At 38.4% G+C, this 23,239-nt stretch overlaps 2 protein-coding genes across 4 annotated transcripts in view; both read left to right on the plus strand.

The window, feature by feature from the left end:
- LOC137250491 (uncharacterized) overlaps positions 1–7,381 on the plus strand; it is a 39,151-nt gene extending 31,770 nt beyond the window's left edge. Inside the window, exons 1-5 of one of the 3 annotated variants that reach the window (XM_067783377.1) lie at positions 1,841–1,872; positions 5,489–5,584; positions 5,645–5,851; positions 6,520–6,699; positions 6,922–7,381. In XM_067783377.1, the coding sequence (XP_067639478.1) occupies positions 5,789–5,851; positions 6,520–6,699; positions 6,922–7,146 (468 nt within the window). In that variant the 5' untranslated portion in view covers positions 1,841–1,872; positions 5,489–5,584; positions 5,645–5,788 and the 3' untranslated portion in view covers positions 7,147–7,381. Of the gene's footprint in view, positions 1–1,840; positions 1,873–5,460; positions 5,585–5,644; positions 5,852–6,519; positions 6,700–6,921 lie in introns of those variants that run through there. The other 2 variants (XM_067783378.1, XM_067783379.1) reach the window with 2 other exon arrangements.
- An 819-nt stretch (positions 7,382–8,200) lies between these two features.
- Positions 8,201–11,996, plus strand: LOC137248704 (uncharacterized). Its single transcript, XM_067779617.1, has 4 exons — positions 8,201–8,255; positions 8,698–8,783; positions 8,851–9,030; positions 11,719–11,996. The coding sequence occupies exons 1-4, from the start codon at positions 8,201–8,203 to the stop codon at positions 11,938–11,940; spliced, it is 543 nt and encodes a 180-aa protein (XP_067635718.1). The 3' UTR covers positions 11,941–11,996.
- The last annotated feature ends 11,243 nt before the right edge of the window (positions 11,997–23,239 follow it).

Here is a 23,239-nt window from a genome sequence, read left to right on the forward strand (position 1 = left end):
GTGTTTGTGCGATATGGGTATTAAATTAAAGGCATTAATGAGGGTTTTAAATGGGAGTGGTGGTAGTTGTATATGTGAATGCGCTTTCGAGTTATCGACCAAAATGTGGACCAGGGTGACCCAGAACATCATCTGTCGGGTACCGCTAATTTATTTATATATGTAATACCACGAATAGTATTCCTGCCAAGATTCCAAGGGCTTTTGATTTCGCCCTGCAGACATTTTTCATTTTCTTCTACTTAATATGGTAGCTGTCACACCCATTTTACAAAGTTTTTTTCTAAAGTTATATTTTGCGTCAATAAACCAATCCAATTACCATGTTTCATCCCTTTTTTCGTATTTGGTATAAAATTATGGCATTTTTTTCATTTTTCGTAATTTTCGATATCAAAAAAAGTGGGCGTGGTCATGGTCGGATTTCGGCCATTTTGTATACCAATAAAAAGTGAGTTCAGATAAGTACGTGAACTGAGTTTAGTAAAGATATATCGATTTTTGCTCAAGTTATCGTGTTAACGGCCGAGCGGGAGGACAGACGGTCGACTGTGTATAAAAACCGGGCGTGGCTTCAACCGATTTCGCCCTTTTTCACAGAAAACAGTTATCGCCCTAGAATCTAAGTCCCTACCAAATTTCACAAGGATTGTTAAATTTTTGTTCGACTTATGGCATTAAAAGTATCCTAGACAAATTAAATGAAAAAAGGCGGTGCCACGCCCATTTTGAAATTTTCTTTTATTTTTGTATTTGGTGCACCATATCATTACTGGAGTTGAATGTTGACATAATTTATTTACATATATACTGTAAAGATATTAATTTTTATGTTAAAATTTGACTTGAAAATGTTTTTTTTAAGTCGGCGTGATCGTTCTCCGATTTTGCTAATTTTTATTAAGCATACATATAGTAATAGGAGTAACGTTCCTGCCAAATTTCTTCATGATATCTTCAACAACTGCCAAATTACAGCTTGCAAAACTTTTAAATTACCTTCTTGTAAAAGTGGGCGGTGCCACGCCCATTGTCCAAAATTTTATTAAATTTCTATTCTGCGTCACAAGTTCAACTCACCTACCAAGTTTCATCGCTTTATCCGTCTTTGGTAATGAATTATCGCACTTTTTCGGTTTTCTACCTGGTCCTTCCAGCAGAGTAGGGGCCGCCCTCTTCCTCCGCTCCATTCACGGCCTCCGATAAAAACACTTTCTTAGCCGGAGCGTCATCTTTCTCGCGCATGACCTATTTCGATGACCTAGTCAGCGTACTCGCTGCGTTTTAATTCGCTTGATTATGTTGATGTCTGCGTAAAGCTCGGAAAGTACAATGATGGATGGCCTTAATTTCATTGAAGTCATGGTGTTTCCAAGGTCGTGGAGAATTTTAGATCATAAGTACTAAAACAAAGCTCTAAAATACGAAATGTTTCTGCGAAACGGAAATTTTGGGTGTGAACTCGGGCGAAACGGATTGCGACTTTTTATTCAAAACAAAAATAGAAATGACATATCCCTTTTTGTTAACAAATATATTCTTATTTTCCTTGCAATGTCCAATAAGTTTTCGTCGCTTTCGCATTTAAAGACATGTATCATATCGGGATTAGTTTACTTTCTTTGCTTTGTAAGTAGATAAAAGAATTAACTGTTTACAAGTGTGAAGTTGTATTAATTTATGTCTTAGTAGTGTATTGAAATGGGATGTGTTGTAATGCTACATTTTGTAATCAAATCAGTATGTGTAAAGGGGCGTGAGAATTCTACAAGGATATGGATCGCAGTGAATTTAGCTACGGTTCCCATTGTACCTGATTTGATGTATTGCATAATGGGTATTCTAATAGCTGAACCATTTTATGCACCCATAGTAAGTTATATTTATTTATTTCAAATATAATTTTTCTGTTTTTAGTATTTTTAATTTTGATAACCGATCTATAGCATTTCAATACGATTTACTTTCTATTGATTTTAGGGTGGGCCCTACAACATTCTAATGGGTTGTTTTTGCATTCTATCAGCGGTTTTCGCAATTGCGTCCTATACTGGTTGTGGAAATTCAGCACAAATATTAGCAATAATTGCTGGAGCACTTGAAATAATCGCTGCAATAATACATTTTGTGTTTATGTGGTTCTTCCAAAAACATTTCAATGAAGGTTAAAATGCTGTGGCAGAGCAAAAAAGCGACGCTCTGCGCTTATAAATGTTCAAGATAAATCTGGTACATAAAACAGAAATGCACTATTCGTTTTTCTAGGTTGGCTTCAATAAGATAATCACCAAAGTCTTTACCCCAGTCATCATCATATATATTATTTCTAATTGCTGTTTTTATGTGCGGGTCCCTTTTTCGCTCTTATTTGGAATCCAAATCTATAAATAAAGTTTTGGTTGTGATTCGGGCTATTAGCGAGCTTTGGGCAATTTTGGTCGTAGAGCTTTTGTTTAGCTATACTTTATTAAAATAATTTGTTAAAAATAAACGACTGTGAGCACGCAAAGAAATCTATTTGTACTATGGCACTATTGTTAATATTTGCACTGCATGACTGGCAGTTGCTATCAAACGCTAGATGGTTTTAATTGATTGATAGAACAGCTGAGTTTTGTTGATAAGATACTTTTATATTGGTTGCGCAAGATGCGCACGGGTTCGGCTCGTATATTTATATTCGCCTTGCTGTTTTATTAATTTCTTTTTTTACAAACAGCTTGGACTTAATGGTCCTAAGTATTATGCTCTAAAAAGCCCAACATCGACACCTATGTATGTAGCAGTTTTGTAACCAGTGCTGCTAGTTTTGCTTTTTTTTCAGCATAGAATCATGTGCAGCTCCGTGCAGCGTCTAAATTATTAAATATAACAAGTGCAGACTTGCTGTCCAGCTACATTTTAAACCAGGAGTGGACGTGAGCTTAGCACCTGCACCTGAGTGTCTACTTCTTCAAAACCAACGACAGCACGTTTAGTTGGATTTCGATGAGGACTAAATAAATAATTGATTTTGGTTGCGTCAAAGAGGATAAATATAATAAGAGGCACTACTGCAAGTCATGCAGACTGCGGCACGCACATGCAAAGCGAAAAAATCAAAAATTTTTGATTTTCATCATGCAAAAACCGACAACAAGTACGTGTGACACGACGCAAGTACGTGTGGAATGACTGCACCAATGCACATAAAACTTCGTGCTTGATGCATGTTGTTGTTGTTGTTGTTGGTGTAGCGATAAGGTTTCTCTCCGAAGGCTTTGGGTAGTGTTATCGATGTGATGGTCCTTTGCCGGATACATATCCGGTACGCTCCGGTAACACAGCACCATTAAGGTGCTAGCCCGACCATCTCGGGGACGATTTATATGGCTAAATTAAACCTTCAGGCCATCCCTCCCTCCCCACCCCCAAGTTCCATGAGGAGCTTGGGGTCGCCAGAGCCTCGTCTGTTAGGGAAACAAGATTCGCCACGGATAGGTGAGGTTGACAATTTGGTTTGGAGAAGCTATATATTGCGGTGGCAACCTGAAGGGTTGCGCTACACAGCCCCTTGAATCTGGTATTTTAGTCGCTTCTTACGACAGGCATGCCTACCGCGGTTATATTCTGACCCCCTAACCCGCTGAGGGAGTGCTTGATGCATGAACGTCACCGGTGCACATATGTGAAATATTATCTTTGTACTTAGCTTCGCTGTTTATATGTATGTGTGGCTGATTGCTTTGATGTTTACATTAGACCAGGGCTCTTCATTTCATAGCACAATTGTGTCCTCTCAATTCACACGCATATGATTCGCTCTGTCGTCGTTACTTGAGTTAATCGCCGCTTGGCACTTGGCGTAGCAACATCGGTAAGGGGTATCGGCTGATCGGTATCAAAATATGTTGCTTGCTAGTAAGCGAATAAAGAAAAATCAATTCACCCGCACGATCATCGCGACGATTGCGCTCTCACTAATACAGGCGCACTTTCAATTTGAAGAGCCCTGCATTAATGCTCCATTACTGATACTTAGCATAGACTTGACTTGACTTGAGAACTGTCACTTACAGCTTACAGTTCTGTTAAATGAACATTGCATGTTACTGATTACTCAAAACTTAACTTGACTTAGAAGTCTGTTGAATTTTGATTTTCTATGTAAGTTCTAAGTGACGTTTACATTTTGAGATGCCATTTGTTTGATTCCATTTCATTTTGACATTTTGTCATACAAATTGACATTTATTTAAAAATAAATTTCAACGCTGACTATGATGCCAGATTTTATGCACCAAGTGGAGTATAATCGTGGCTAAGTTGCCAAGTTTACGCCAAGTCAAGTCAAGTCTATGCTAAGTATCAGTAATGGGGGCTTTATTCTCTTTAGTTTAGTAGTCGCTGATCATTTGGCGCAGCAACATCGATTGTTGTTAGTTTCTTTCAATGCGCACAAGGAAAATAATTTTTTTTTGACCAACCCTTTTGCGCAAATGCAATGTATTTTATTGTATAAATCTTTTGCTTGCCATTGTGCGCATTAAAAATATAATAACAAACGATCTTGCCTTGTTGCTTACTAATAACACTGGATCACAAATTCCAATTTTTTTCTGCACCAGAGACGCCATTAAGAAATTCCTATGTAAAATCACTCCCTCATTCCGAAAATTAAGGTTATTTTTAATTCCATGGCAACGTTTTTGCGATATTTACGAATAACCGTTTTTTCAAGAAACAAAAAAAAATTTGGTCCACTTAATCATATATATCTCAAGAATGGATTGAGCAATGGAAAAACGGTTTGAAGCCTTTAAAAGGTAATAAAATTTGCTATAAACTGTGCGTACAACACAGCCCAGCAGATTCAAGATAACGAACAATCATTACGGATTTTTTCAAGTTTTTTTGCAAAAATATAAAAAAATTTGTACTTTGCGAGGAAGGATCTCGAAAACTTTTTATTTTTTTGCAGTTTTTTTTCTCCCTAAGCTCTGTTTTATTACAAAAAAAAAATAAGCTTTCATTCAACAAAATCGATGGACTAATACAAAAGTTATAAGCATTTAAGCAAATATATCCATTTAATACTTAAGTAACTTTCAAAGGATTTGAAATTTTGTTGTGCATTTATTTAGTAGCAGCATAAACCGAATTGCTAATGTTCGCCACAATAGGTACAGGTGGCCACGGTGATGTGGTTCTGAGCACGCATGTCTAACACAAAATCAAAAGTTTAGAAAAAAGTTGCTTTAATTTTTCTAAGTGGGTTCGCCCCTGGGTAGTGGTTTGGCAAACACTCCGAGTGTATTTCTGCCATGAAACGCTTTTCAGTGAAAACTCATCTGCTTTGCAGATGCCGTTAGCTGTTGGCACAAAACATGTGGGACCTACTGCTAATTTGTAGAAAGAATTGAAAAGGTGTCGTGCTTCTATTTTGGATGAAAAGCTCGGCTTAAATCTCTTCGGAGGTAAATCGCGCCTATTATTTATTTTTTTATAGGTGGAATATCTTCCAGAGCCGCTCTAGTGCATACAATATTTTGGGATTATGACCCCTAGGATCGAAACGCGTCATTGGCTACCGAGTCAGAATGAAGTAGTATCATCATATTTTTTTATTCTCAAAAATTAAACTTACTGTGCTTTTCGTTTTCAGCGTTCCAGCAAAAAAACTTCAAACAATTTTTTTTACAAAATCAAAAAAAGTAAAAGTGAAAACAAAATATAAAAAAAACGTATGTATGTAAAAAAATTTACTTTGCTTTAAACATAAAAATTTATTTATTTTTTATTATTTAGAATGGCTATAAATGATGGTTTACCAGTTCGTTTAACATCGATCATCATTTATGGTTGTTGTGGTGTAAGTCTCAAAGCTTGAAACAAGGGGTTAAAGTCTAGAACATGAATCGAATGCTAATACATGTCCAGAAATATCGGAAGATGTGTCAAACGACGCGACAACAATAATCTGAAGGCGGAAAATAAAAATTTTAGCTCGGTATTAACGAAAAAGCGAGAAAAAGGCCACGGCCCCTCCGAAACCAGGGGTTGGATTCATGGTAATTTTGCGCAGCACACCTTTATGCACTGGCTGCCTTCTGCCGCGCTCCCAAAAAATTACCCTGGCTGCCCCACCAATAGGGTGGGATCGAAATTAAATCCGTGCAAAATCCCTTTGTAAACAAAATTGTTTTCCTGTGTACAACAACATTACAACAACCACATGAAAATTGCCAACTTTAACTGCAAATATCTCTGCACAAAAGTAAAATTTTCAATTTGCGCTTTCTGATTCGTGATGCTGGGACCAAACAACTTTTATGAGCTAAAGTAAAGGGGTAATTTGTCGGTTTGTCGTTAATATTTTTCGAACGAGCTAAAATTTTTATTTTCCGCCTTCGGATTATTACAGTTGATGTCCAGGCGAGGGATGTGACACCTCCCCGCGTTATTAGCAGTCGACCGTGCTCTAGAATTTTACCAAATAAGATTTCAAAGGTTTTTCTTAAATTATTTCTCTTAACGCAGCTTTTTGAGTTTATTTGCTTCGTAGTTTTGATTTGTTATACAACTTCAATATGTGTTACGGCACGTGAGAACTCAACACGAATTTGGTGGTCAATGAATTGCATAATGCCACAAATAGTACCAGATTTAGTATTTGCCGCCAGTGGATTCTACTTTGAGAAACATTTTTATGCGCCATTGGTAAGTGATAACATTTATATACGAGGGCTGATCAACATGTATGAAGTTATTTATTTGTCAGCATCTTCTTTATAAAAAGTTATGTTTTTGATTGGTATATGAAGACTCTCCTCCGACAATAGATATATGTAGATCGGCCTTCAATTTATTTGATATTATCTTAAGTAGGTGTTATGCTTTACATGCCACCATTGGTGATAACGTATTTTTTTCTCTATTTAGGGTGGCATATATAATATTTCCATGGCTACTCTAAGTATTTTCGCTGGAATTTTTGCATTTTCTTCGTTTACCGGTTGCGGTAATCCTTCTCAAGTTCTGACAACTGTTGCTGGAATATTTGCTTTACTCGCTGGCGGTTTGCACATTGCAAACACTTTTATGGTGAAGCGCAGTCTTGAGGGAGATGACAAACTCTTTGGAATGAGTGAAATAGATGATGATTAGTTGTAAATTAAAATAATTTTCTCTTATGTAAATGTTACATATGTATACTCTGATGTTAATTAATACACTTATCTATTAAATTGATTACATATTCATGTACTGATTAAAATTTAATTCATTTTAATATATCGCGGAATCAGCCTTCTAATATCGCATATAAAGTCCTGCAAACGTATTGTGCAAAAGATTGAAATGCACCAGAATCGATCGATTTACACTATGCGCCAAATCTTGGAAAAAACCTGCCCTAGGTATGAATTTGGTTTCCTTGCAAAAAAATGACGGCCGTAATATTTATTGCCCTGTCGCTATATTACTTTACGGTGGACTTCACCGTCTTCTTAGTTTCTACATAATTACTTTTACATTGTAACATTTTTTGACAACGTACTCTACCGCTATGTAACGGCCGTGTATAGCGACATCGGTTTTGAGGAAACCAGGCCTTTATTGAGAGTTGAATACAACACCAAGTTATTTTCCATAATCGACCGAAAATATTATAACCGTTTCATATAAAGATGATCCTTTATGGCTAGAATAAATTTGAAAGAGCTCCGCGTAGAGAAGTGTAGAACATACGGGGTTCTACTACCTAAAGAAGAGCAGAGCGCCGAATGACTAATTCGAACAAAATTTAGGTCATTGTGTATAAAACAAGCAAGGCGAATTCAATACCAAGTGTTGTTATCCCAACAGCTGATTGCTTCTTCTTGATTATTTTCCATACAGCGCCTTGTAATCAATTTAAATTTTCTTTTGGCTTGACATTCTTCTGCACAGCGAATTGGGTGAATTGGCTTTGCCAACACCTGGTATGGATTCGCCTTGAAAACAAGTGTGATATCGTATCTGTCAATTGTCTGACGGGATGTTCAAGATGGCTACTTTTTAGCGTTTTGGAAGCATTTTGACAGGATCTTCAATATGGCGGCGCACACGGTCGGCGAATTCAACTAATTCGCCGTGCAGAAGAATGTGAAGTCAAAAGAAAATTTTAATTGATTTCGATTAACTGACATATTAAAGTCCAAGCGCTGTATGGAAAATAATCATGAAGAAGCAATCAGCTGTTGGGACAACAACACTTACTACTGAATTCGTCTTGAGTAGTGTCATATAGGTATTAGAAAGAGGCTTATGATCAAGGCTAATCCATACCAGCAAGGCGAATCCGTAGCAGGTGGTGGCAAAGCGAATTCAACCAATTCGCCGTGCTGAAAAATGTCAAGTCAAATGAAAATTTTCATTGATCCCGATTATCTGACATATTGTTGTACAAGGGGTTGAATGGAAAATAATCAAGAAGAAGCAATCAGCTGTTGGGATAACAACACCTGGTACTGAATTCGCCTTACTTATGATACGCAATTTTAAAAGAGAAGTTGCCCATAATTAGCAACAAAACCTTTTGTGTGTGAACAGCGACAAGTTGAACTAATGAGTTGTTCAATGCTTTTCTGATAGTTCAAAAAAGGAAGTCAAAAAACGAAGCAATCAATTAAAACTTGTATTTAATTAGTTTTGTTTTTACACTTCATTTTTTTTCAGAAGAATTTTTGATGGTATTAATTCAAGTCGATTATACACATTTAGTCGTTTGCATTATATGCGGAATAGTTTATATCATATGTTTTGTAGGTATTTTCAAATTAAACCGCTATTTATCCATGCAGACTTAACCGTAATTGTTTTTGTTTTCAGATACTCGAAATATTATCTTTTTCATTTTTAATTTATGCTGTATCGAGCGTTTGCGTTGGATCACGTGAAGTCTCCAGTCGTATTTGGTGGTCAATGAACTTAATTTTCGTGCCAATTATATCGGATATCTGCTTTGCGATTATGGGATGCCTGCTGACTGAACCATTCTACGCACCACTCGTAAGTTCCTTCGTCACTGTGGTGCAGGGATTGTAATAAGGCTTACGATTTCTTTACGCATCTTCTCATTTTGATACTTGTGGAATTAGTTTATAGAGCCCTCGGAGCAAGCGTGTGTATTTCCAATTTCTCGATGGCGATTTCCCGCTACTGTTAAGCCAAAACTGCTTTATACTTTAAGCCATACTTAAGAGAGGCGCAAAAAGAAATAATATCAAGAACAGCCAGATCTAAGCATTATACGACCTGAATTCAGCTCAAAAATATTTTCGCTTCTTACACTGATATAGGCAGAGCTCACCTTACCTACGATTAGATATCAGCTTCAATCCATTGTTTGCCTCAGCTACTCTCATTGGTCTCAGTGGTGTAATGACGTCGTTCTCTCCAGAAACATCAAGATCTACGCCGTTCTGTCTTATAACACATCTATGTTACGATACCCGGCACCTTAATCCGAATTTCATGTTATGGTGGACACGTGATCGACGGCTATTAGAAAATCGGCTCTTTATATACAGTGCTATTTACATTCAGTTAGTAGAATCTCTGAGTGAGCTAAGCCTTCAATTCAGCTTAGGTGTATGTAGCATTTGTTCGTTTGATCTTTTGTCCTACTTGTGAATGCTACTGGCAAGACACCGCTTGGTGAACAAGCCTCCAGAGATGTTATAGGGCCTCGCTTGCTCTCCCAGCTTAGCAGTAATCATTCCGAACGGTACAGCCAAGCCTTTCCAGTTCACATAATGAGTTTCCATATCAGCCTTTTGTGTTGCCCAACCTTTTCAAGGGGCTTCCAGCGCAATTTATAGTCTCTAAAGCCATATTGTCAGCCTCGCCTACCCGCGACGAATCCTGCTAGCAGGCGACGCTCTGGCGACACCAAGTTCCTTCTGGAACGTACCGACAAAGGACCATCAAGATCGATAAAACTCCACAACACCTTCGGGGGATCTCCTTATCGCTACAAGAAAAATAGGTAGTGCAGATTCAGTTTAACGGGCATAAAGATAGGTATTATGGATTTTAGATATCCCCGAGAATTCAACTACTACGAATATAGATGTTCGGCAGTCTTCTTTCAAAAGTTTAAAAAAAAAACATAGACTTGGTTGGGCTTGGGCCTTTCATCATCGTTTTTGCAGACATTTGGAATAAAGAACACTCTAGTCGTTCTCCAATTAAAAGAGTATGATTTACCCGAACTTAAAAATAAAATAAATGAAAGGCGCGATAACCTCCGAAGAGATTTTTAGGCCGAGGTTCTTATTCCAATTTGTGCCGTGCTCCTTTTAATTTTTCTTACAAATTGGCGGGACGGGACCTACTTGTTTTATGCCGACTGTGAACGGCATCTGTAAGGCAGCTGAGTTTTCACTGAGAGCTTTTCATGGCAGAAGTACACTCGAACTGCTTGCCAAACATTGCCGAGGGGTGCATCCGTTAGACACATTTTCTTCTAATTGGAAAAACTGTTTCTAAAGTTTTGATGTTGCTTTGTCCGGGGCATGAAACCAGGATGTTCGGTGTGGTAGGCGGAGCACGCTACCATCATACCACAGCGGCCGCGGTGGGCCTTAAATTCAAACCAGAGTATCACTAGCAAGCAGGTTTTTTTTAGCATCGCTGGAATTGTTTGGCGAAAAACTGTTGTTTGCCCATTCAATCTTCTTTGGTGATATTAGTTCATTCATTTTGCTCTAACTTCGGCCTGGGAAGTGTGCTCTGCTAGTAGTTCCACTGTTTATGCAGAGCTCAAACGACATTAGCAAGATTTTTCTTTTGAGAGAGTTTCTCCAATTCTCGAAGATTCTTTAATTAGATAGACGAAGAGAACTTCTTCCAGCGCTTCTTTTCCATTTAACATATATCTTGTAGCACCTGCGGCTTTTTTGCTGTTGCCACAAGAACGGCTTAGGTTGAATAAGCTGAGGTAATATTTTTTTTAGCGTAATAAGTTTGGGATTCCAATAGATTTATAATGAAAAGTGTTGGACCACGCCATACATAGAGCAGACTTCAAGGCTTTCTCCAGCTTCATGCTAAGGGCCTCGGGGTCAATTAGTCCACATATGGTGCAACTGTCATGCTCTGGGAAACAAACCAGCTAGCTACATAACCCCTAAATTCGTGACTAACCATAGACGGAGTGCTTAGCATTGGCATCGCAACCAAACAAATCATTACTTTATCTGCAGCCCCGTATCGAATATAGAATTCCTCCCGCGGAGCCTCACTACCGTGTTGCATGCAGCATCAGCGAACTATGACGCTGACCTCGTCAGCTGCGTCAAGTAAAATTGACGTCAGATAAGAAGAGCTGTGAGAAGAAGCAAAAAAAGGCAGGTTTGCTGTGTTCACGCTTTAGAGCCCAACATCTTCCTTCCGAGGGTGGCATAATAGCACTACACAATTGCATTCTTATTCTTGATGAAATCAGCTTACAAAAGCAGTCATAAGGAAGACTTAGGCGTCTGGGCTTTTTTGACTTTTCCCCCCAAAACATGCGTATATCATCCAGTTAAAGCATAACCTTTGTAATTCTACCGTTTTTGCAAACTAGTATACAAAAATCGTTCAAGTCCACCTAGTAAGTGTCGGGTTTCTCACGAACCTAATGCGAGAATGTTCCGGGAAATCGTAAGCTCTAGTTTAGTAATATTAACATTATCTCCTGATTTCTTATAGGGTGGTTGCTATAATATCGTGATGTCTACGCTCTGTCTTATAGCCGGACTTTGTGCGATGTGTTCTTACACTGGCTGTGGAAATATAATTCAGATATGGTTCATAGTTGTTGGCTTATTTGAAATTATCGCTGCCATTATACATGGGGTCTTCGTGGTATTTGTGTTCGCGAATCTTGACGAAGGTGAAGCACTATTCAGTAGAGCACCTTACAAATCTTAATGCGTGTAAATAATTAGACTATATGTATGGATATGATAAACAAATATGTAAAATACTGTAATTAGAGAGTGTTCACAAAAATAATTAATACTAAGTAACTGAGTGTGATTTTTCAATACGGCTACAGTTTCCTTGTACTGCTGCAAGGGGGCTATCGGCAAGAGATGGGCTCTCGCCAAGAGTATACTCTATACTACTCTACTATAGCACCCTGGCTTTATGAGATGGTAGTCAAACTGGAAGGGGACTCATATGGGGCAGCATATCAGCCAACTTGTGTACGGATGGGTCGAAGTTGGACGTAAAGATGGGTGGGAGGTCTTTTGTCAAGAGCTTAATGTACGCCGCAAGTTCATATTGGCTGATCACTACAGTACTTTCCAAGGTGAAGTTGCTGCGATTAAATATGTGGTGGATGAAAAGCTACGGTTAAAGAAATAAGTATCTAATCCCCGAAGGTTTTGGGGAGTTTTATCGATGTTAATGGTCCTTTGCCGGATATAGATCCGGCACGTCTCGGTAACAAGCACCATAAAGGTACTACCATTTATATCACAACGTGGTCGATCTGGTTACTTGAATTTCGCCGATTGCACAGCCATGATGTATATTTTTATGCCTAAACCTGGTGGTCATAGCCAGGACCATGTTTCGATCACAGGTGAAGTGGATCAGCCTCAGCCCAATAATGGAGGTTTCGTTGTGGAAGCTAAACTTTCCGTGGGGCAACAAATACCTTTCTTGTCCACTATGGCGTTAAAGTTCCCAAGCACGACTTTTTTTTATCACGGCGGTGCGGAGCTCGCATGTGCGCTCTATACACTGGAATGCGTTGTTGTAACGAGAAAAACACTCCTCGAAGCTTTTGGGATGTGTTTTCGTTGTTGATGGTTCTTTGCCGGATAGAGATCCGGTACGTCCTGGTAAAAATACCTTTAAGGTACAAGGCCGACCAGCTCGGCAAATATTTAATATAAACACATTGCAACTTCAAGTCTATCCCACTCTAGCTCTAGTTCCATGAGGAGCTTGGCGTCGCCGGAGCCTTGCCTGCTAAGAAATATGATTAGCCACGGGTAGATGAGGTTGACAATTGGGCTGGAGAAGCCATAAGTTGTGCTGGCATCCCCTGAGGGGGTGGCGCAAAATAGCCTATTGAAAAGTTTGGTTATTTTAGTCGCCTCTGCAGGTGTACCTACCGGGGGTATATTCTAAGCCCCTAACTCTCTGGGACGTATAGTGCATACTTCAGCTCATCGTCCTTCCTTTCCGTCGGTGCATGGGAGAGATATACAAAAAATTTGATTTTATGCGGATAGCGGCGAAACGTTTGTCCACAGGCGGAAACGTCAGAACTTGGCGACAAAACCACCATAAATCCAACCCCGAAACTGCGCTTAGTTGCATGAACACTCCTGTAAATGCAACAATTTTTAATTTTCTGTTTTCCTTGCTTCGTCCATCGCATTTCTTGCATGGCGGTGATGTCGGCACTTGCTTTCACGGGGACATCAACCAGCCTGGCATCGGCACCAATCTCATTCAGGGAACGGACATTACGAAACTAGCCGAGATAGTTAAGAACAGTTGGAACCCTTTTAAAATTAGCTCATGTCTCAATAGCAACCATGCAAACGGTACAGTTCCACTTGAGAAAAAATAAATTGATCTATGGCTAGAAAAACCACCTTCTTGCCTTAAAAAGCGACCCCCTTCCCCGCTAAGCTGTTATCGGAAAAAAGCAATTGGTCAAGGAACTACTAGGGACATGTCATATTAGTAATCTGATAAGAAATGTATTCTCTTAAGACTTCCAATCAGCAGTTAGCCCCAAAAACACAGAAAGATCTTAACCTAACCCACTTTCTTTTATTTTATGAGCATCTGGGTCAGGCTGTTACAAACTAAAGTAAAGCATATATGACACTACTTTATTTTTGCTTGGATTTCAAGCTAAAAAACTGACGAAACTTTATCGGAACTTCAAACCACAAAAACAATTTCTATCATGAAAAAGCGAGACCATTATTCCCCCATAATTAGTGAGTTTGGCATGTTTTTGTTTATGTTTTACATTTTATTATTACATTAACATTTTTAACAATAAAAACAATGCAAATAACACGCGAAAATTATTTCGATCTCTAATGGTTCACTTTTTTCACAAGAAAGTTGATTTTAATTGTGTTTTTATGCACCAAATTTTCAAACTAAAAACAAAATTTTCATTTGTCAGAAAAAAATAAAGAAAAAACGGCCGAATGTCAAAAAAACCTTTCGAAAACCAACTGGCCCGTTTGTGTTTAATGAACAGGGTTGTATTTTTCTTGTATTTCGTTAGTTTTTTGAAATATAGTTTACACACTTACACTGAAGTAGTACTGAAGCCGTATTAGGAGGGAGTGCGACAAAAAATTGAAGATAAAATACCCGAAAATAAAGTAGGGTCATATAGGTATTAGACATTTTTCACTTTTTTAAATGCCAAAAAAATAAAGTGCTTTGAAATAAGTGAAAAATATTTCGAAAAGTTTTGAAATCGGTTTTTATGTATATGGAAAAAAAATTACTTACAAATATAATGGATACCTCAACACGTCCTATTTTTGCAAAGGGACAAAAGAAAAGGCCTTACTTCTTTACCTCTTCTAATTAAGAAGCGAATGTTGGGGACCACCCCTATCGATTTTTCATTCATCTTTCTTCACTTGGTTGATACGTCTTTAACCCTTAAATATGCTGAAACTTCACTTTATAATAGATCAGCAGTCTCAAGTGTCCTCGCTACTGCAGAAAAAATATAATCTTGGAGGTATTATTTGGTTTGTTTTGGTCCTTTTTCTCGCGGTTGGCAGATACATTTTTTAATTGGCGCTTAAGTCACTCCAGCTAACCCTGTTTCGTGATAACTGACGCCAACAGGGGGCACCAAGAGAGATCAAAGTCTTCCCCCACCTGCTTCTCCCAACCCAGTGGAGATCTTCCCATAACTAGCCCAAACGCGCAAACACATGCATATATCTTATCTGAGGTGCTCACAAGAGAGGGCAATAATTTGTGCAAGTATTACTCACGCGCATATGAGAAGCTATAAACGTAGTTGTGGCTGGTGATTTTGTAGCTGATAACTAACTAGTAAGTTCTGGAATGCAAAAGCCTAGAAGTATGCAACGAGGAAACCAGACAGTATAAAAGGCGACAAGAGTAGAGGCACGAGAATCAGTTTCATTTGAGCTATCAATCAGTTTCGATTAAGCACGCTATCTGTCGAGCAATAGAAGTGTTATTTTGAAAGTACTTGAATAAAGGCCATTTTGCATTATTAAATATTGGAGTTATTTATTCAACAGTTTAGTAATTCGCACTTAGCAGAACGTTGCAAATAAGAGGATTTGCAGTAAATTCGTTACAATTGGTGTCAGAAGAGGAATAGTTGAATAAATTCCGAAGACTTCGAATACAACTTGGACATGGCAAAGTGGAGTGAATTGAAGATCCAGCAGCTGAAGAAGGAGTTGAAGAACCGTGGATTGAATACAACCGGCATTAAAATCGAACTTCAAGCACGACTACGAGAGGCAATGGAATTAGAGGGAATTAACGTGGAAGAGTATGTCTTCCTCTTGATGACGAGGAGACAACAAAAATTGAAGAGAAAAATGAAACATCGCAGACAGTTACGAGCACAGACTTGAACATGATTTTAGCTGCAATATCTGCTCAAACATCGACAGTGTCATCTCAACTGGCAGAACAGAGCACATATATGAAATCGCAGGAGAACCGTATAACATCCAAGATGGAATCCCAAGTGACACGAATAACATCAAAGATTGAAGCACGTGAAACGCGTATTTCAGAAATGTCGACACAGATAACAACCAAGATGGAAACACAGTTAGAAGAACAGAAGAAATATATGGCTGAGCAGTTGAAAGCACAAGAAACTCGCATATCCTCGCAGCTGGAAGCACAGGAAGCAAGGGTATCATCAAAACTTGAATCGCAGGATGCAAAAATCGCACAATTTCAGGCAGATGTCGATGATTTAAAAGGTCGTATGGAGCAATTAAAACTGAATCGCCCGGCTGTTTCAGCAAGCAATCCAAAGGTAAAGACTCCATCTTTTGACGGTTCTGTTGCTTTCCAGGTGTTTAAGCTACAATTTGAGAAGACCGCAGCGAACAACTGGAATGCGGATGATAAAGTTGCTGCACTGTTCATGGCATTGAAAGGGCCTGCAGCTGAGATTTTACAAACCATTCCAGAGGGCGAACGGAACTGTTATGAAGCATTGATGGGTGCTCTAGAGAGACGATACGGAACTGAGCATAGGAGACAGATATACCAAATGGAGTTACTGAACCGCTTCCAGAGGCCTGGTGAAACATTGCAAGAATTTGCGTGAGATGTTGAAAGGCTGGCACATTTAGCGAATGCGGACGCACCCGTGGAATACACTGAAAGGGTAAATATTCAGAGCTTTATACATGGCATACGAGACGTCGAAACAAAGCGAGCTACATACGCAAACCCAAAGCCAACATTCGCAGAAACGGTTCCACAAGCTCTGATTCAGGAAACAGCGTCGCTTCTGTGTAAGCCAGTTTTCAAAGCACGCCGTGTGGAAGTAGAAAGGCCAGAGTGGGTAGACGCAATATTGAAGGCGCTAAAAGGATCGCAAAATCGGAGTGAGAGAGTTATCAAATGCTTCAAATGCGGGAAGCCCGGTCACATTGCACGTCATTGCGATCTTGATCCTAGTGGTTGCAACAGCATGAGTGGTTTTAAAAACAAAGCTGGAAGGGATGAGCAAGAGCGAGTAAGATGTAGAGATCGAGGGCTATCTCCAGCTATTGAATGTCCTGTGATATCTGTGTCGCAAATTGGAAGGAAATCACGCAGTCTTACCGTCCGAGGAAATGTGGATAGTAAGGAGCGTGTACTGACTGTAGATACGTGCGCATCTCATTCTTTAATCCGATCCGATTTGGTCAACAGGAGAGTAAAGCCATTACCTGGAGCAAGATTGCGTACGACTACTGGCGGGTATAACCAAGTCCAGGGAGAAGGGATATGTGCAGTCTTGATTGGAATGGATACGGTTCTACACAAATTCGTTGTGGCGAAGATCGTTGATGAAGTCATATTGGGAGTAGACTTCTTGGTTGACCATGACATCAGGATCGACATGCAGAAAAGGATTATGCGTTATAAGAACCAGGATGTGCCACTTAACTTCAGTTTGGAAAAAGGGTTCAGCAGTAATCGAGTACTGGTGGAGAAGAGTCGACAAAGGCCACGAAAGTCAAAGGTAAAGGTTGATGGATCGAATGGGCCAAATAAAGTGAAATCAAAAGTACCTGCGAGAGAAACACTGACATTGACAAAACCAAATGGACGCACAAAAACGAAGGAACGAATTTCCCAGAAAGAATGCGACGGTAGTTTCAAGCCAGAGTGTACTACTGTTGTGAAACGTGGGAACGATACTGATTATGCGAAGCCAATCCGTCAAGCGCAAGCTCTACGAAGTAGTTCATTGACCAAACAACAGAGTGTGAGGGAACGGCCCAGGGTAGTGAGTAGTAAGATGAGACACAGGTACGACAAGAAAAATAATTCGGAAGGTTTCCGGGAGGGAGATTTGGTACTGCTATACAACCCTCAGCGGCGGAAAGGTGTTCCATCCGAATTTTGGTGCAGTTGGGAAGGCCCGTACAGAGTTGTGAAGAGGATCAGTGATGTCATCTACCGTAAACAAACAATTGAGACACCACGAAACAGAAGGGTGTTTCATTTGGAGATGCCAGCAGCGTTTAGGTCGAGAGATTTGTCTGATCGGGACGATCAGAATTAGGTGGAGGGCAGTGTTACGAATATTAGCAACACTAAGGGGTACTGTCATCTCTAAGCAGTGACTTGATGCACATCAATAATTCAATCGTTATGTCTACACATATGTACGTACACGCAGCGTAGAAGCAACGCACAAATACATGCATATATCTTATCTGAGGTGCTCACAATAGAGGGCAATAATTTGTGCAAGTATTACTCACGCGCATATGATAAGCTATAAACGTAGTTGTGGCTGGTGATTTTGTAGCTGATAACTAACTAGTAAGTTCTGGAATGGAAAAGCCTAGAAGTATTCAACGAGGAAACCAGACAGTATAAAAGGCGACAACAGTAGAGGCGCGAGAATCAGTTTCATTTAAGCTATCAATCAGTTTCGATTAAGCACGCTATCTGTCGAGCAATAGAAGTGTTATTTTGAAAGTACTTGAATAAAGGCCATTTTGCATTATTACATATTGGAGTTATTTATTCAACAGTTTAGTGATTCGAACTTAGCGGAAGGTTGCAAATAAGAGGATTTGCAGCAAATACGTTACAATATGTATCTCTTACGTACACCTTGGCGGTATAAAAGTCGGATTTTTCTTCTCGTCGCGCAGACGCAGATAAGTTTCTAAACAATATGTTGGAGAAAAATCCTCAGAAGAGAATCGTGGCCTGATGATTCTTTTTGCGGGAAACAACAATACAGTTCTTGAATTGAAACTTCTGGAATGCGGTAAAAGTCGGATTTTTCTTCTCGTCGCACAGTGTTTCGTGTAGAACAAGCTAGCTGGACAAAAACAAAGTTCTTATTCCAAGAAAAGTGTAATGAGAAATGAAAGAAAACAAACAAAATAACGGGATTTCTGCTTTTTTTTTTTGATATTTTTGCTCATATATATTGAGTAATTGAAGTAAGAAGGCAGGAGTGACCGTAAAATGCATTGATTAATTTGCAAAATTCTTGCCCGAAGGTAAGTAAAATTTTTTAATAGTAATCCTTTCGCAATTAGAGTATTTTCAATATATTTAACATTCCGTTATTAATAAGAAAAGGTATTTTTACCCTATATTTTTAAATTTAGGGACAAAAAAGTTACATAAATCCGCGGACATCCGGGCTAAATTTTACATATGTTATAGCCGGAAGTATTCTCTAATAGTAGAAAGAAAAAACCATTGCGAATTCTTTGCACATCTATTTTAAATTTTTTTTTTGTAGATTTTGTTATCTCCACATATAAAATATGATGTATGTACGTACCAGCTCCGACGAGATATTTGAACCTTTAAAGCTGATCTTCAAACGGCAAAACCAATTCCCAGGTACAGGGAACAAACACGTAGCCATAAAACACACAAAAATAAACGCGCAAGGTCAACCAGAGCACACCAAAAGCAAAAAGGCGAAGATGACTGACTTCACTACCTGCCACAACCTACCGCACCAGTCACCAAGGCATAAAAACAGGTACATACAAAACAATCGTAATGCAGGTATAACCACACAGGAACGCTACACAAAACAACCCCATTTGTTAGCATCTACGCCAATACCTGAATGTAATATAAATACTGCACAACTGATAACAAATCAGAACGATCAACGACACTTAAGATGGCAGCACAACAATCATCAGCTATTCACCCTGTCGGAAAATCAACAACACAAAGCAGTTTAGTTATAACCGTACCAAGAACGTAGTTTTTTGACATTTGGGTTCAACATTCGAAGGAAACCAGATATAAAGAATTATTGAGTTTTGTTGTACTTAAGTAAGATTTAAGCGAAGCAGCCGAGTATTCGATAAAAAAGTTTAAGCTTAAAAATTTCGGCATATTCGTCGAAGCTGGATCAAAAGTGAAACACTTCTGGAAGACATAAGGAGCGATTTTTGAATAAAAACTCGGAGTGGCTTTCAAGTCCAGACTTCACATTTACAATAACGGTGAATTCAAAGTTGCCATCAGACCAACCAACCACTTCTTCAGGTAACCCCGACCCCGGAAAACGAAAGAAGGACTTTGTTAGCTGCAGTGAAAAAACCAAACGGCGTCGAGTGGATGACCTCTTGCAATCTAGAAGTCCTGGTGAGTTACTTTATGCGGCAGAAGTATCAACGCGTATGTCCGGCAACAGAAATGTTGCTAACATTATAAAAAAGATGACATGTGAGCCAGATGCAAGATAATTGAGCAATGTAGAAGCTTTAGCATACTACGTAGATAGCAAGTCGACGACTCATGGGTACAAAACGACTTGGAAGTGGAGCATCAAGGCAGGCCATAAGGTTTATCCATCATTTTATAGTCTAAGAAAAGCTAAGGCAGAATGCTATCCAAATGAAATTGATGTGGGTGAAACACGTGCGGAAATTAAAGTCCAGTCCGTATTAGATAAAACTGTTGAGCGTTTAGTTTTAGCAAATCAAGAAGTTTTTGTTAGTTTATTACCTACAAACTTGACGTATACTTTAATCAGCAAGTGGGGTTGCGATGGAAGCTCTGGCCATAGCACATATAAGCAAAAGTTTACATGCAGTTTTGACACTGATGAGTTTTTGTTTATATTATCTTTCGTTCCTTTTCAATTACAGGATGAAAAAGTAACATTGTATGGCAGAATCCTCGACCCTCTTCTACCAATTAAATTTATTTTTTCTAAAGAAACAAAAGATTTTATTCTTTTTGAAACGAACAAAGTTTTAGAGGAGATAAGTGCGTTGTTGCCAACAAAATACATGCTCGAAGAATACAAAGTTTCCGTAAATCACAATATGCTTCTTACAATGATTGACAGAAAAGTTTGCAATGCTTTGACTGAAACTTCTTCCGCACAAAAGTGTTATATTTGTGGTGCCACTCCAAAAGATATGAATAATGAGTTACGGGACTTTACGCCTAACCTAGATAATCTTGGTTTTGGTTTGCTTTGGGCAGCTTCTGAATGAGGCAGATAAAGAGAGTGTAAAGCTATGTTCCAACGAAATCCAGAATAAATTTAAAAGTGTACTTGGATTGATAGTAGATAAACCAAAACCAGGTTTCGGCAATACCAATGACGGCAACACAGCTCGTAGGTTGTTCGAAAATTCTGAGGCTAGTGCTGAAAATACGGGATTGGATGTAACGCTCATCAAAAGATTCGACACTCTCCTTCGCGCATTAGCATCTGCGTACAATATAAATATCCAAAGATTTGAAAAATTTGCGGTCGAGACTAAAAAACTATATATAGATCTCTATCCATGGTTTAATATGCCTCTTACAGTTCATAAAATCTTAGTGCATAGTACTGATATTATAAAATCAGCAATTTTACCTATTGGTCAACTTTCTGAGGAAGCCCGTAACAAAGATTTGAGACGATTCAGGGACGATAACACACAAAAGCAGTCGCGTGAAGCCACGAATAGATATCTTATGAATATGTTGCTTATAATATAGGATCCTTTAGTTCACATTTTTTGGGAGATACCTAAGAAAAAATTTAAATATCTGACTTCAGAAGTCTTAAATTTACTGTCCCCCGATAATGTTGAGGAGTCAAAAAATACCCCAGTTGTTTCAAGCTTTCACAGTAGTGTTGCTGATGCTCATGACTATTCCACAAGTGACTCATCGAATGAAAGTGATGATAGCGAATAATAACATATTTATAAAAGATAACCTACCCTATAACTTTTTGTTGGATCAGGTTTTATTTAATTTAAATCTATTGTATTTTCTACTTTGTATGATACTTTACTTTTAAGTTTTTTGTAATAAGTAATTTTCACATAATTAATTTAATTATTTGCATTGTTATTATTATTATTGTAATTCACTTTTACATTCCTGACTGGTACTATAAAATAATTTTGTAAAAATTGTAGTGCCATGATAAATACTCAAATAAATAAAAAATATGTATGTACATATGTATAGTAACTCACATAAATAAGTAGACACCCCTTTTTGGACAATTCTTACAATTTTCGCTTTCGCAAATTTATTTTAACTAATTTCCCATGAGCTGTACGAGCTATACGCAGACATCAACATAGTCCAGCGAATTAAAACGCAGCGGCTGCGCTGGCTAGGCCATGTTATGCGAATGAAAGATGATGCTCCGGCCAAGAAAGTGTTTCTATCGGAACCCGCCTATGGAAGCAGAGGTAGAGGGCGGCCCCAACTCCGTTGGAAGGACCAGGTGGAAAACGATTTAAACTCCCTTGGTGTGACCAAATGGCGCCGGTTGGCGGAGCGAAGGAGCGACTGGCGCGCCTTGTTGGACGGCCATAACCGTTTAGACGGTTAAGCGCCAATTAAGTAAGTAAGTAATTTCCCATAAGAAAATGTGTATATATGGATCTATAACAAAAACTAAATTATTTTAAAAAATGTTTGATAAATTCGACGAATTTTCATAAAAAATTAAAATTTTTTTCGGAATTTTTAAAATTTTTTAGAGTATTGAGATTTGTAGTCCATTCAATTTAAGTACAATAAAGTAATATTCTTAAGTCCTTTAAATTTTTTTGGACCTATGTCACTTATTCACATGAGTTACTGTATATGAAATAAGCAAATGTATGCATATGAAGTAAAATTTTGGAAAAAAATAAAAAAAAAGAAAATATGGCTGAAAAAAATTACGTAGTTGTAATAAATGACTGCATATGAAACGGAAAATCTCATAAAATAATTTTGTCCAGCTAGCTTGTTCTACACGAAACACTGTGCGTCGCGCAGACGCAGATAAGTTTCTAAACAATTTGTTGGAGAAAATTCCTCAGAAGAGAATCGTGGCCTGATGGTTCTTTTTGCGGGAAACAACAATACAGTTCTTGAATTGAAACTTCTGGAATGCGGTTGACCGTTGAGATTTATTTCGCACCAAAAAAAAGCTATTTCTACCAATAAAAAATTCGGTTTTGGATAAAATTTCATAATATTAATGTTAGAACGCAAAAATATATGGTAATTCTATACGACAGCATGACATTGGTAATACGCGTCCAAAAATATTGAGAGAGGTGTCAAAAGGCGCGTATTGGCCTCGACAACAATAATCCGAAGGCGGAAAATAAAAAATTTAGCTCATTCAAAAGATATAAACAAAAAACCGAAAAATAACCCCTGAGTGCTCCGAAAATGGGGATAGAATCCATAGTATTTTTCTGCATTGGCATTACCCTAAGTGGGGCCAACACAGGTTTGGTGACCAAAACTATATCCGCTCAAAACATTTACATATGTTCACAATTTTTTTGTGGTTTCCACAAAGTCATCAAAATTACAACAGCCACATGAAAATTTTCAATTTCTTTTGCAAATATCTCTTGACAGACGCAAAATTTTTAACCTCCGCTTTAGGATGCGCGAACCTGGATCCAAAACCCGTCTTTTGATACCCCTCTTGATATTTTGGCATATGTATTAAGAATGTTATGCTGTCGTATAATATTGTGAC

Source organism: Eurosta solidaginis, chromosome 4, assembly GCF_040869045.1.
Source record: "Eurosta solidaginis isolate ZX-2024a chromosome 4, ASM4086904v1, whole genome shotgun sequence".
NCBI classification, from domain to species: Eukaryota; Metazoa; Arthropoda; class Insecta; order Diptera; family Tephritidae; genus Eurosta; species Eurosta solidaginis.